The sequence below is a fragment of the Ailuropoda melanoleuca genome, chromosome 7 (genome assembly GCF_002007445.2).
Source record: "Ailuropoda melanoleuca isolate Jingjing chromosome 7, ASM200744v2, whole genome shotgun sequence".
Lineage (NCBI taxonomy): Eukaryota > Metazoa > Chordata > Mammalia > Carnivora > Ursidae > Ailuropoda > Ailuropoda melanoleuca.
The window spans coordinates 80722783-80735566 of NC_048224.1; the positions used below are offsets into that span (position 1 = coordinate 80722783).

At 39.6% G+C, this 12784-nt stretch overlaps 1 protein-coding gene across 2 annotated transcripts in view; it reads right to left on the reverse strand.

The window, feature by feature from the left end:
• WDFY2 (WD repeat and FYVE domain containing 2) overlaps window positions 1–12784 on the reverse strand; it is a 171775-nt gene that overhangs the window by 100152 nt on the left and 58839 nt on the right. For both annotated transcript variants that reach the window (XM_034665108.1, XM_019798005.2), the window contains exon 2: window positions 378–445. In XM_034665108.1, coding sequence (XP_034520999.1) covers window positions 378–445 — 68 coding nt within the window. The remainder of the gene's footprint in view (window positions 1–377; window positions 446–12784) is intronic.

Genomic DNA, 12784 nt, shown 5'->3' on the forward strand with positions numbered 1-12784 from the left:
TAACAATAATGCAAGAACAAACTTACTTCCCAAATGTAATCACTGGGCAAAATTTTAAATGTTGAAGGAAGTACTCCACAAAAAAGTTAAACAAAAAGTTGGAAAAGAGGGAGACAGCTGTAATCAGAGAGCCTGTGTACTGCAGTCCTTCTTCCATTAATCTTATTCAGAAACTATGAATATAGTCAATGTCAGAACAATTTTCTTATTTTACGTCCTGAGAGCTAAAATGATTGAATATAGTACTTTCCATTATAATGATAATCCCAACCCTCAGACATCCCTACTCAAGAAGAAAATACAGAGAAGGCAATCTGGAAAGGAAGGGGAGGTGGGGTCCATGTCTGATTTTTAAAGACAGAGATCCAGATACTTACAAGGCATCACTTGGTATATGCTTGGCCAATACTGTCCGCTGTCTCTCTTCAGCCATACACGAACGGTCCTGCAAAAGGAAAAAAAATATGTGTGTTAATTCACAGCATTTCAGTCATGGGAAAATGTTGATAGATAGAAACCAAACCTCTTAACTTTAACTATATACATCTTAACCATATATATTATACATACATATAGACCTAAACTGTAAATATTTACTTATATATAAATATACATATCCACACCACTTATGCCTCTCTATGGGTCCTATATTCCTTAAATTAAAGTCTTGTGTACACTTAGAATTACATGACTCTTGAAGTATTATCCTCACATATGTCTATATATACACATGAAATAGTGAAAATGTTTGAAAATGACTATTTCTGTTGTTGTTTTGCCTGTCCAAGTTTGTGACCTTTGCCTTAGTCTGCTGGAAGCATCCATTTGTCTGGGGAGTTACTAGGTTTTACTCATAAAGCAAGTGTGAAGAGATAAAATGAAGCATCTGACATACACAGAAGGGTTACACAGTAAATCCATAGTCTCACAGGCCAGGCCATTGTCCTGAGAGAAGGTTTTTCCAGACATGGTCAGGTAACATAAACTTTGGGACTCAGATTCCTGACCTAGAAGGCTGGCCAATGGGAACACGGAAATCCTGCAGCAAAGGCTGTGGATGAAGTTCGGCACCAGCAAGCCAGATACAGACATGGCAGAGACCCGGGGAGCTCAGAGAGAAGAAGCCAGAGGAAAAATGAAGCAGTCAGGGAGCACCACTAGGCTCTCACCAACCAGAAAGGCCTCACCGTGAATTACACCAGCCATGACATCATCTGCAGAGGCCAGCAAGGCAAACACATCTAGAGGGTAATGGAACATTCTTCTAGAGACCAGAGGAAGTAGCAGAAATCAAACCAAGGGAAATAAGCAGTTGCCCACTGGTGGGAGATCGTATAGGTCACACCGCTCATCCCACACACTTAAATCATCCCAGGGTAAGAAGCAGAAAAAGACTTAGCACCTTTCTCTCACACTATTTAAGTCATTGTACTAGACTAAGTTTTAAAGTGTATTAGATTTTTCCCCTAGCTAATCAATGGGTCTCCTATACGGAGTAGCAGGAGAAAAACTAGACTAACTACAGACACAATAAAGAAATGTCATTTTCTCCCCACAGCCACAAGATACAATGTAGTGATGTACAGTGACACAACTACATATACGTGCAAAAATTTCATCTTCTTATTCAACTATCCTAACTTATGGGATGGACGATATAAAGGCAAATAATTTGTAAAAAGTAATTACATACATATGCTATTTATATACATAGCAGTTTCACTTAAACACTTTTTTTTTAGAATATGCTAGTACATTTTAATATGGACACTGTTATCTCAACAAAAATAAATACAGTTGACATCACAGAAAACAGCACAGTAGGAAGCTCCAGTAATCAGTCCCTACGCAGATCAGCTACTGAGCTGGCGAGAACTGTCAGAACCACTATTTTAGAGCTCCATAAAGTCTAGTTAGGCTCTTGCAGCAGCTAAAAATCACAAATATGTGGAAATTAAACAAGATAACCTTAAACAACCAGTGGATCAAAGAAGAATCACTAGGAAAATCAGAAGATATTTTTAAATGAATGAAAATAAAAACACAACACAGTAAAACCAATGAGGAGCAGTGAAAACAGTACCCAGAGGGTAAACGATAGTAAATGCCTGTATTAAAACAGAAGAAAGATCTCAAATCAACAACCTTGCTTTACACTTTATGGAACTAAAAAGAGAAAAGTAAACAAACCCAAAGTCAGCAGATAAAAGTACACAATAAAGATTAGAACAGAAAAAACAAACAAACAAAATAGAGATTAGAAAACCAAAGACGGAATCCATGAAACTAAAATGTGGTTCTTTGAAAAGGTCACCAAAATTCAGAAACCTTCAGCTAAACTGATTAAAAAACAAAGAGACTGTAAATAATTAAAATCAGAAATGGAAGTGTGAACATAATTACCTAAAATACTATGAACAACCATATGCCAGTAAATTTGATAATCTAGATTAAATGGAAAAAAATCCCAGAAATACATAATCTATCAAAACTAACTCAAAAAGAAATAATCTCAACAGGCCTATAACAAGTCAAGGGATAGGACCAGTAATCAAAAATAATAGTGCAGGACCAGATGGCTTCACTGAATTCCAAAAAACATTTTAAAAATTAACAACAATCGTGATCAACCTTCCAAAAAATAAAGAGGAAAGGCTACTTACTTCCTAACATTTTATGAGGCCAGCATATCTTACACCAAAGTCAAAGATACCACAAGAAAATAACAGTCCCATATCCCTTATCGATAGATGAAAAAACTCAACAAAATTCTAGCAAACCAGATCGAACAGCACACTGAAAGTATTACACACCATGACCAAGTAGAATCTGTCAGAGGAATACAAGGGTGGTTCAACATAAGAATGTCAATCGATGTAATGCAGCACATTAACAGAATGAAGGGGGAAAGGAAAACACAGATGATTATTTCAACAAAGAGAGAAAAGCACATGACAAAATTCAATAGCCTTTCATGATAAATAACACTCAGCAAACAAGGAAGGAAAAGAAATTTTCTTAACCTGATAAAAGATATTCTATAAAAACTCATGGCTAACATACTCAGTGGTAAAGACTGAAAGCTTTCTCCCTAAAATCAAGTACAAGACAAAGGTGCCTATGTTCACCACTGCTTTTCAACATTACTAGAAGTCCTGCTCAGAGTAATTAGACAAATAGAAGAAATATAAGGCACCAAATTGGAAAGGAAGAAGTAAAACTATCTGTATTTGCAAAGGACATAATTCTACATACAGAAAATCCCAATGAATCCACAAAAGAACTACTAAAGCTAATAAACAAATTAAGCAAAATTGCATGGTGTGAAATCAATACACAAAAATCAGTTGTGTTTCTATACACCAGCAACGAGAATTGTGAAAAGGAAATTCAGAGAACAATTCCATTTATAATAGCATCCAAAAGAATAAAACCCGTAGGACTATATTTAACCAAGGAAGCAAAGGACTTGCACAGTGACAACAACAAATACTGCTGAAAGAAATTAAAGAAGATACAATGGGAAGATAAATGGGAAGGCATCCCATGTTCATCAACTGGAAGACTGGATATTAATATGACAACACTTCCCAAAGCAATCTACAGACTGAATGCAATCCCTATCAAAATTACAACGGCTTTTATTACAGAAATGGAAACATCAATCTTCAAATCTGTATGGAATTGCAAAAAGCCCCAAATAGCCACAACAATTTTGGAAAGGAAAAACAAAGTTGGAGGCCTCCCACTTCCTTATTTCAGAACTTTGTACAAAGCTTCGGTAATCAAAACAGCATAGTGTTATTAGCATAAGGATAAATGTGGAACAACAGAGTGGAGCTGAGAGTCTAGAGATAGGCACAAACATCTATGGACTATAAATTTTTGACAAGAGTGCCAGGACACTTAGGAAAAGAATAGTCTTTCAATAAATTGTGCTAGGACAACTAGATAACCACATTCAGAGAAATGAAGTTGGACCCCAACTTCACATACAAAAACTAAGGATGGATCAACGACCTAAATACTGCAGCTAAAACTAAAACTATTAAAGGAGAACACAGAGGCAAATCTTCATGACCCGGCATTCAACAATGGATTCTTGAATTGGACACCACAGCCTGAGCACAAAAAATAAATAAATAAATAAGACCTCATAAAAATTCAAAACTTTTGTGCAACAAGGGACATCATCAAGAGAGTGGAAGGACAATCTACAGAACTGGAGAAAATGTTTGCAAATCATATAGATGATGAGATTTGGTGCCCATACTATGTAAGAAACTCTTGCAACTCAACAACAAAATGACAAGCAACCCAATTAAAGGGCGGACAAAAGGACTTTAGAGGACATTTTCCCAAAGATTAACAAGTGGCCAACAAACATATGAGAAGATGTTCAACATCACTGGTCAACAGGAAATGCAAATCAAAACCGTAGTAAGATACCATTTCCACTTACTTGGAAGGTTACAACAATTTTTTTATGGAAGTAAGTGTTCTAGGGGCCATAGTGAAATAGGAACCCTTGTACATTGCTGGTAGGAATGTAAAATGATGCCACCATTGTTGAAAATAATTTTGCAGTTCCTCAAAAAAACAGTAAACCGAACGACCCACTAATTCTGCTCCTAGGTATGTGCTCAAAAGAATTGAAAACAGGTATGCAAACAGATACATGTTCGAGTATGTTCAAAACAGCACAATTCTTGCCACTTTGCAACAACATGGATGGATCCAGAGGATAATGCTACGTGAAAGAAGTCAGTCAGAGAGACAAATATCACACGATTTCACTCATGTGGAATCCAAGAAATAATAGACTCTTAAAGATAGAGAACAAACTGGTAGTTGCCACAGGGGAGGAGGGTGGGGGATGGGTGAAACAGGCAAAGGGGATCAGAGGACACTCATCATGATGAGCACTGAGTAATGTACAGAATGGCTGAATCACTACATTGTACACCTGAAACTAATACAACACTGTATGTTCACTACACTGGAATTTAAAAAATTAATACATTTTTTAAAAAAGAAAATAAATAACAGCATAATTCACAATAGCCAATAGGTATAAACAACCCAAATGTCTATCAGCAGATGAACTGATAAATAAATTGTATATATAAAGTATTATCAGCCATGAAAAGGAATGGAGTACTGATACATCCTAAACTTGCATGAACCTCAAAAACATTACACTAAGTAGAAGCAGCCAGACAAAAAAGGTCACATATTGTTTAATTTTTTAAAATGAAATGTCCAGAATAGACAAATCCATAGGGACAGAAAGATTAGAGGTTGTCAGGCAACAAGGGTGGGGGCACAAGGGGAGTAATTACTTGGTGGGTAATGGTGTGTTTTTCTGGGGTGATGACAAAGTTTTGAAACTAAAGATAGCTGGTGGGTACACCGCACTGTGCATGCACCAGATGCCACTGAATTGTATATTTTAAAGTGGTTCGCTATTATGTTATGTGAATTTCACCACAATAAACATTTAAGAAGAACAAGCAACACAGACTTTGCCTGGAGTTGTGGCAACCACCTTCGATCATGAGACAACACGCTTGAGGACAGAGGTGGACATGCTGAGGTTCACAGGGTTGAAGGCAGAAAGGGCCTGTCCTCAATAATACCCTTGATCCACCAACCCTTTAGAATAACTGTAGACTTGTTATTTTTACCCTAAGCCACTGTTAGATGGATTTTGTTACCAGGATCTGAATACATGTTAAGATAGGGAAGATGAAGGAAAGGAACGTCTTTCTTTAGGTTTGGGGTTTATCCAACTACATGATAGTGCTGTCATTCAGAGATGAGGAACAATGGAAAAGGGCAGGATGCGGGGCGAGAATCATGAGCTCAATTTTGAACACTTAAATCAGAGGTGTCTTTGAGTTAGCCAAGAGTTCCTAGTTAGTGAAAAAGGATAATTATAATTAGAACCTATGGCAGAAAGTCGTTGTGAAGATTAAACCTAAGGTTCTTGTTTTCGAACATTTATAATTTTAAACAGAGAGAGAAAAGGATCATGTGCGTGAGTGGGGTGGGGGCAAAGGGAGAGGGAGAGAATCTCAAGCAGACTCCCCAGTGAATGTGGAGCTCAACGTGGGGCTCAATCTCATGACCCTGAAGTCGTGACCTGAGTCAAAATCAAGAGTCAGATGCTCAACCCCAACTGAGCCATCTGGGAGCCCTTAAATGTAATATACTTGACATACAGCAAGCACTCAATAATTGCCCACAATTATTATTACTATTTTATTATCACTATTATCATTACTATCACTATTTTTTAAAAAGCACAGGAATCCACCATAGCTTGGGAGGGTTCAAGATCCAAAGCCTTTCTGGCTTTGCCAACATACCAAACATCTGAATCTTTGATGTACAGGACTTTTCGCTCAATTCACAAAGATAGCCTGTAAATTATTCACCTGTTCCTTTATCCATTCTTTCACATGCACATGTACCTGCTATGTGCCAGGCACTGTGCAGGAGCTCCATGTGGACAGACAAGTGAACATCATTACAACTGTGAATGACAAGGGCTATGAGGTATTTTAAATCCATGTAAGGCAATGTAGGAAAGGTATCTAATCCATGTGGAGAAGGGTGGCGGGCTTGAGACATGCTGACTCTGGAGGGATGGCGGTATCTATTACTCCATTTACTTCCTTCATTGCACTGGCTACAATCTGTTATTTGATTAACCCACCTGCAGATACGTTTATTATCTGAAAAATAAAATAAGATAGCAAGACGATAAAGAACATTCTTTTCTTGCTCACTGCTATCTACCCAGAGGCCGCCAGAATGTCCTGCACATGGCAAATACATGATAAATATTTGTTGGATGGATGAAAATAGGTTAGTCCAAGGCAGTAGAGACTGCTGGTTGTCTACTTCTCCTCTTCTCCTCTTCTTCCTTAACGGCTGTTACAGTGACCTGAGAGGGACAGGCAAAGCACAAAGGCCAATAAATAGAAGACGACACTTGGCAGAGGTTATCTGCTATGGATATTACTATAAGGGAACAAAAGGAAGTCTACTGGGCTTTTCAGGGGACTATGCTGCCAAAAAAACTCTAAATATGGCCTCCTGACAATCCCAACAATTATTAATCTCATGTCACAGATGAGGGCTCAGAAGCACAGAGAGCCCCCAGCTTACACAGAACCACAATCTGAACCGAGGCAGTGTCTAACCTCAAAGGCTGCTTTCTCCCAACCACCACACTGTGCAAAACCGTTCCCAATCTGGGAGGCACAGGAAGGCAGGAGAAGACAGCAAGTTTCATTTTCAATGTACTGAGTTTAAAATAACTATAGATGTGGAACAGCTTCTTCTGTGAGGATTAGAGCTGAAGGGAGCACCTAAGCCAGGCACCCAGGTTGTAACACTACTGTGATAGTAGTGCAATCGATGCTCCTGGTCTTTCCGATGCATAAATAAGGTTATACAGATATGTATATACGTATGTATGCATATACGCATATACAAATGTTTAAGTAACAGTGATTCTAAAAATTCCAGTAAAAAAGGTAGATAACAATACAGCTATACCAGTCTGTTTTAAGATTTTTTTAAACAGCTGTATAGGTCAAAAGGGTGGCAGGCTAATATTAGTTTTAACTTTAATAATAGTGACAAGCATTTTTACAGAAACAACAGCCCCCAAAACACTTTACATATACATTTATTCCTTACAATAGCTGTAGGAAACAGACGTCATCCTTTAGAGGCGAGAAGGCCCAGAGAATTTAAGCAATTGCCTGAACCAATAACCTGCAGTTATTTTAAATTCTGTACTCTCTTCACTAAACATATTGCCTTCCTTATACCAACATGTATTAAGAGCAATTGATAAATTTTACAATTAAAAATAAGATTATATAAAAGTATTTGTTCCATCATCTTTAGAGGTATGTTAACATTAAAAAAAAAAAAAGGCACTACATCCTAGAGGTCAAAAGTAAAATTTGGATAGCTAGGAATTTCCTAGACGAATATAAATTTCACTACATAAAGCCTATAAGTATTATTTTTTTTGCAAATTATATTTTTAAAGCAGCACAAAAAGTTTTTAATAGTAAGTGAAAGTCTTTTTTCCTTGGGAAAAAAATTCAAGAAAAAAACCAGCTGTGAGTAAATAAGAGTCATGGTTAAGCCAGTAGAGGTCAGTGTATTGGAGAAAAATGCATGTCCCTCTTGAAAAGCAGAGAAACTGCATTCACCCCACACACAAAGCTCTGGGTTCACAGGAACCCGACAGAACCATGCACCATGCACCGTCTACCTTACCAGGTCCTATCTTCTTTTCCCCCTATGTATTCCTCTCCCCCAAGCTCTCACCAAAGGCAGAAACAAACACTGGGACAGTTGGGAGAGAGAAGCAATTCTCATCTCAAAAATAATAAGACATATCCCCAGTGGGCCTCAGTCAGTTTAGCAGCTGGGCTATTTTGAAAACAACATAATCTTATTCTATATTGGACACATTTGACCACATCTGAACAAGGTAAACATTGCTTTTAAATATTAGCCTTAAATATTATTCCTTAAACCTAAAAGAGTTTTTCTTTTTCTTTTCATTTTTAAGGTGAAAACAGGTGTTGGATGAATTGTTGTATTTATCAAAACTCCAACACGATCAGTGCGAGTTTGCTCCTTGACTGAGCTCTAAATACCATCAGAGAAGGAATCACATTTATCATACTCGGCATCTGCCCAGGGCCAAGCTCCATGCCAGGTCCAAAAAGTCGTACTCATCATTTCTAACAGATCAAGAGGATCAGTCAAAAGTTCCTCCCTACAGCTACCCACCCCCAACCTGTCCACTGCCAGGAAATTCTCTGATCACATCTGCAGAGACTTTGCACAGAATGGCAGCAAAGAAGCTGATCTGAAACCAAGAAATCTGTACACTATGCTGGGGGGAGAGGGGGATGACGGGGAAGGAACTGTAGATCCTTCATTCTATAGCTCGTGTCCAATGAGAAATGAGAGGGCATGCCGACCGTGCCTCCCATCCCACTCCAACTCCCTCCAAAAAAACATCAGGTGCCTGCCTCCGCTACAACCTTAACTAGGATAGGTGCGACCTCCTCACAGGCAGCAACCCCCGCCCCCCAGACTCGGTGGCTGACTGGGTGTGGGGAGCTGCACGAATGGTGGTCCCATTCACCAGTGAGTGACTTTGGTAGAAGGTGGTGCTGACTTCATCTTGAACTTGCTGGCTGTGGGGGTGCTCCAGTCAGGACTGGCGAGGAGTCCACTGCCTGCCTACTCGGAGTCCAGGGGCGTCTCAAGACTGAGTCGAAGATCAAGGTTTGGGAAGTCACCCACACATAAGCAGTAGCTAAGCCACTGGTAAATAAGAAGAAAAAATGATCAAAGACGAACCCCGGAAAAACACCAACAGTGAAGGGGTGTAGCACTCAGAAGATCCGCAGCGACTTCGGCGTGGGCCCCAAGGGCATGGAGCAAACAGCCTTTCCATCTCAGACACAGCACGTGTCCTCATTTTTGGTCCAGAAAATAAGGTCATTATAAACATACCTAAGAACTGAACCAAATTCACAGTGAAAACGTGCCCATAATAAAAAACTATCTATATAGGTCACTTTTCTGCGAGAAGAGGGAAGATTGGGGGTGGTGACAAACAGTATACCACAGGTTGCTAAGCTACTGAATAAAATAAGACGAGGCGTCTACCCATGTTGAAATTCAGGCTTTTAAAAATGTGCCCTAGAATGATGCAACCTTCATTAGTTACCATAGCAATGAGCTTCATTTCCCAGGGGACAATTGTTATTTTTGCCACCACTGAAGTAACTTGGGGGGTGGGGGGTGGGGTGGGGGAGAGTAAGTGATGCCGACTGTTTTCAAGACCCTGAATTTTCAGGGAATACTTTTCTAATAGGTCACACATTGCAATCTCAATACAAACAGAAGGCAGCCCCTAGCGATCGGCAGATGAACAGAAAAACTTGAAGCAATGGGATGGCAGTCAATAACTTTTTGTAGTTTTTACAGCGACTTGTATAAAGTGGGAAAAATGCCTCTAATGCAAATAATGTTGCAGAAATTCTGGAAAACATACCTACAAGATTTTTTAAAGCCATTTTTTATGATTATTTACCATAAAAACAGACTACTGATTCTCATTATATGCATTCAGGTCACATGTAGTGAATAAACTAAACCCAATCTTCTACAAAACACTGTGTATCTCTGTAAGGAGGGTTTCTCCACAGCTAGACAGACTGCTGTGTGGAGTGAATTAAGGCAACCAGGGGTTTGAGACAGAGGGGCTCAAGCTGGGCGCTGTCCAGCTCCTCGGCCACCCTGCCAGACAGCTCGATGCCAACCATAACCGCCCACTACATCAGACCTAAACAATGTTGCTGAATCACAGACACCTGGATTTTCTTTCTCATAGCCATAGCAACCCAGCAATCTGTGGCTGAAGAATAGCCGTGGCTGGTTTATATTTCAAAACCTGGAGCTTTTAATGGCATTCCTGCTTGGAACACAGTAACAGCCATTCTGGTCATTTGCAGTCATGTGCTTCAGAGAGCCATGCTTATTAGAGCCATCACCAGGCAGTATTTTAACCAGCTGGGTACTTTCTCTCAAACCAAAGATCATATAAGCCTTCACAACTTAGAATTTTAAATATCACAATCAAGTAGCAGGAACTTCATTTTTTTTTAAAAATCTACAAAATGAAATCTCAAAATGAGGTGACCCATACGGCAAGTGAGAAATGACACACACACACAAAGCACATGGAATTACTGTCTTTGTCAATCAACCATACAGGCCTTAAGAGAAAGAAGCCCCCATAAGGTCTTGATTCTGAGTGGCTTCATTACTATTAAGCACTACTCTGGGTCTGCAATTAGTTTCCTAGCATTCTAGCCTTGCTTTGTTTATTTTGTTTTCTTGGTTAAACTCTTTGTAGCTAATGTTTAAGCACGGCTTCCTGTCTTTGCATAGTTGTGGGTTTTAGAATTCCCAGACTCCCTCCCTCTCACTTCTCACTGCTGTTACCTGCATATCTGCTCTCTCCTATTAGCAGAACTCCCCCCGCAGGCCTACCAGACTCCTGGGCTGAATGCAGCTCCAGAATCACACTGCATCTTGCCAATGTCAGAGCAGTCACATTGCCTGTCAACGCTAGTTAGCAAGTCCATGAATTGCTTGAGAACTTCAAAAAGTTTTTTATTTTTGAATATTTTAACCTATATTTTTAAAACCTATAATATTTTTACTTTAAATATATACAGTACTTAGCACAGAAAAGTGCTTGGAAAAGGTCATATAAATACACAAAAGAAAGGAAAAAGAACAGTAAATAGAAGAGAAAAAAAATGAACACATTCCCAGCGCAATGGTGAAGAGTAAGCCATAGGGCAGCACTAGGAATGCACCAGATCAGAGAGGCTGGATGGGTTCCTAGATATTAGCATCAGCAATGCCATCTGTTCCTCAGCCAGAGTCCCTCACAGGCAAAAGAAACAGGAGTACAAGCCCTGAACTGTCAGTCTGAGCAATTCAACAATATGAGAGTGTTCATCAATATCACCCACTAGGAGGAATAGAGGAACCATGTAGATTTAAATATCGTTCCTGCTTCTATAACAGCAGGCGGGCCGGGTCTGTTGTCAGCCTCCTCACCACTCTATCCCTACAGCCCGGGACAGTGGCAGGCACGTGATAAATGCTCAACAGGGACTTAATGAAATAGGAAACTGAAAGAGCAGTGATTCGGAGGATGCCCCAGGCTGCCACTGTTCTGAATCTGGAGACAGATGAACTGCTCCCTTCCAGGGTAGCCACATGTAGCAAAATGGCCAAGAATCTTGTTACACCTTAAAAAACAAAACAGAGCTGGGAGGAGGGGCAAATGGAGAGTTATGGTTTAATGGGTATGGAGTTTTCACTCGGGAAACGGATAGTAAGGCTTGGTTGCACAATAGTGTGACCGTACTTCATGTCACTGAACTGTACACCTAAAAATGGTTCAAATGGGAAACTTTGTTATGTCTATTTTATCACAAAAAAGAAACAGGCCATCTATCGCTCTGAAAGTGTAACCTTCACAGAGGGCCAGTAAAGGGCATCTTTGCCTGAGAAGGTATAAAAGGAATTCACTTGCCCACTCCAAAAAGGTAGGGAGGCAGGTTCCCCTCCAGAATGTAAATCCAACTGGGACCTAAGGTTTGGAGGAATTAGACCTGGTATCCTATGAAAAAAAGGAACAAAGGAGAGTTTCTGACCCATGTGTAAGTGGGTAAGTTGACATAATGAAAGGGGATGTTTTCAAAAGATTACGTTGGCAGGAGCAAGCAACTTGGATTAGACAAGAGAAAAGGTAAAAGCTGCAAGACCAGTTGAGAGCCTGCTCTAGTGATCAACATGTTAGAATAGAATAGTGGCAGAGGAATAAGGAGGAAAAACCAAGTCCTAGAAGCATTTCTAAGAAGAAATCACAGAATAGATAGAGAGCCAAAGGTAGCTACACTTGCAGTCTGGAGAGCCACATGGATGAGGAAGGCAGATTGTGACAGAGTTACTACCCATTACCTGAAAAGCGAGGAAAAACCTCACACAGCCGACTCACTTTTCCAGAAAGAGAAGCTGGAAAAGCTCATTGATTCTCGGCAGTGTGACAGAATAGACACTGAAAGACCTTCTAGATTAAAGCAACCAAACGTTGGTTTCAATTTAGTAGAATCTGGTTTTCTTTTTGCTGTTGTTATTTTAAAACTTG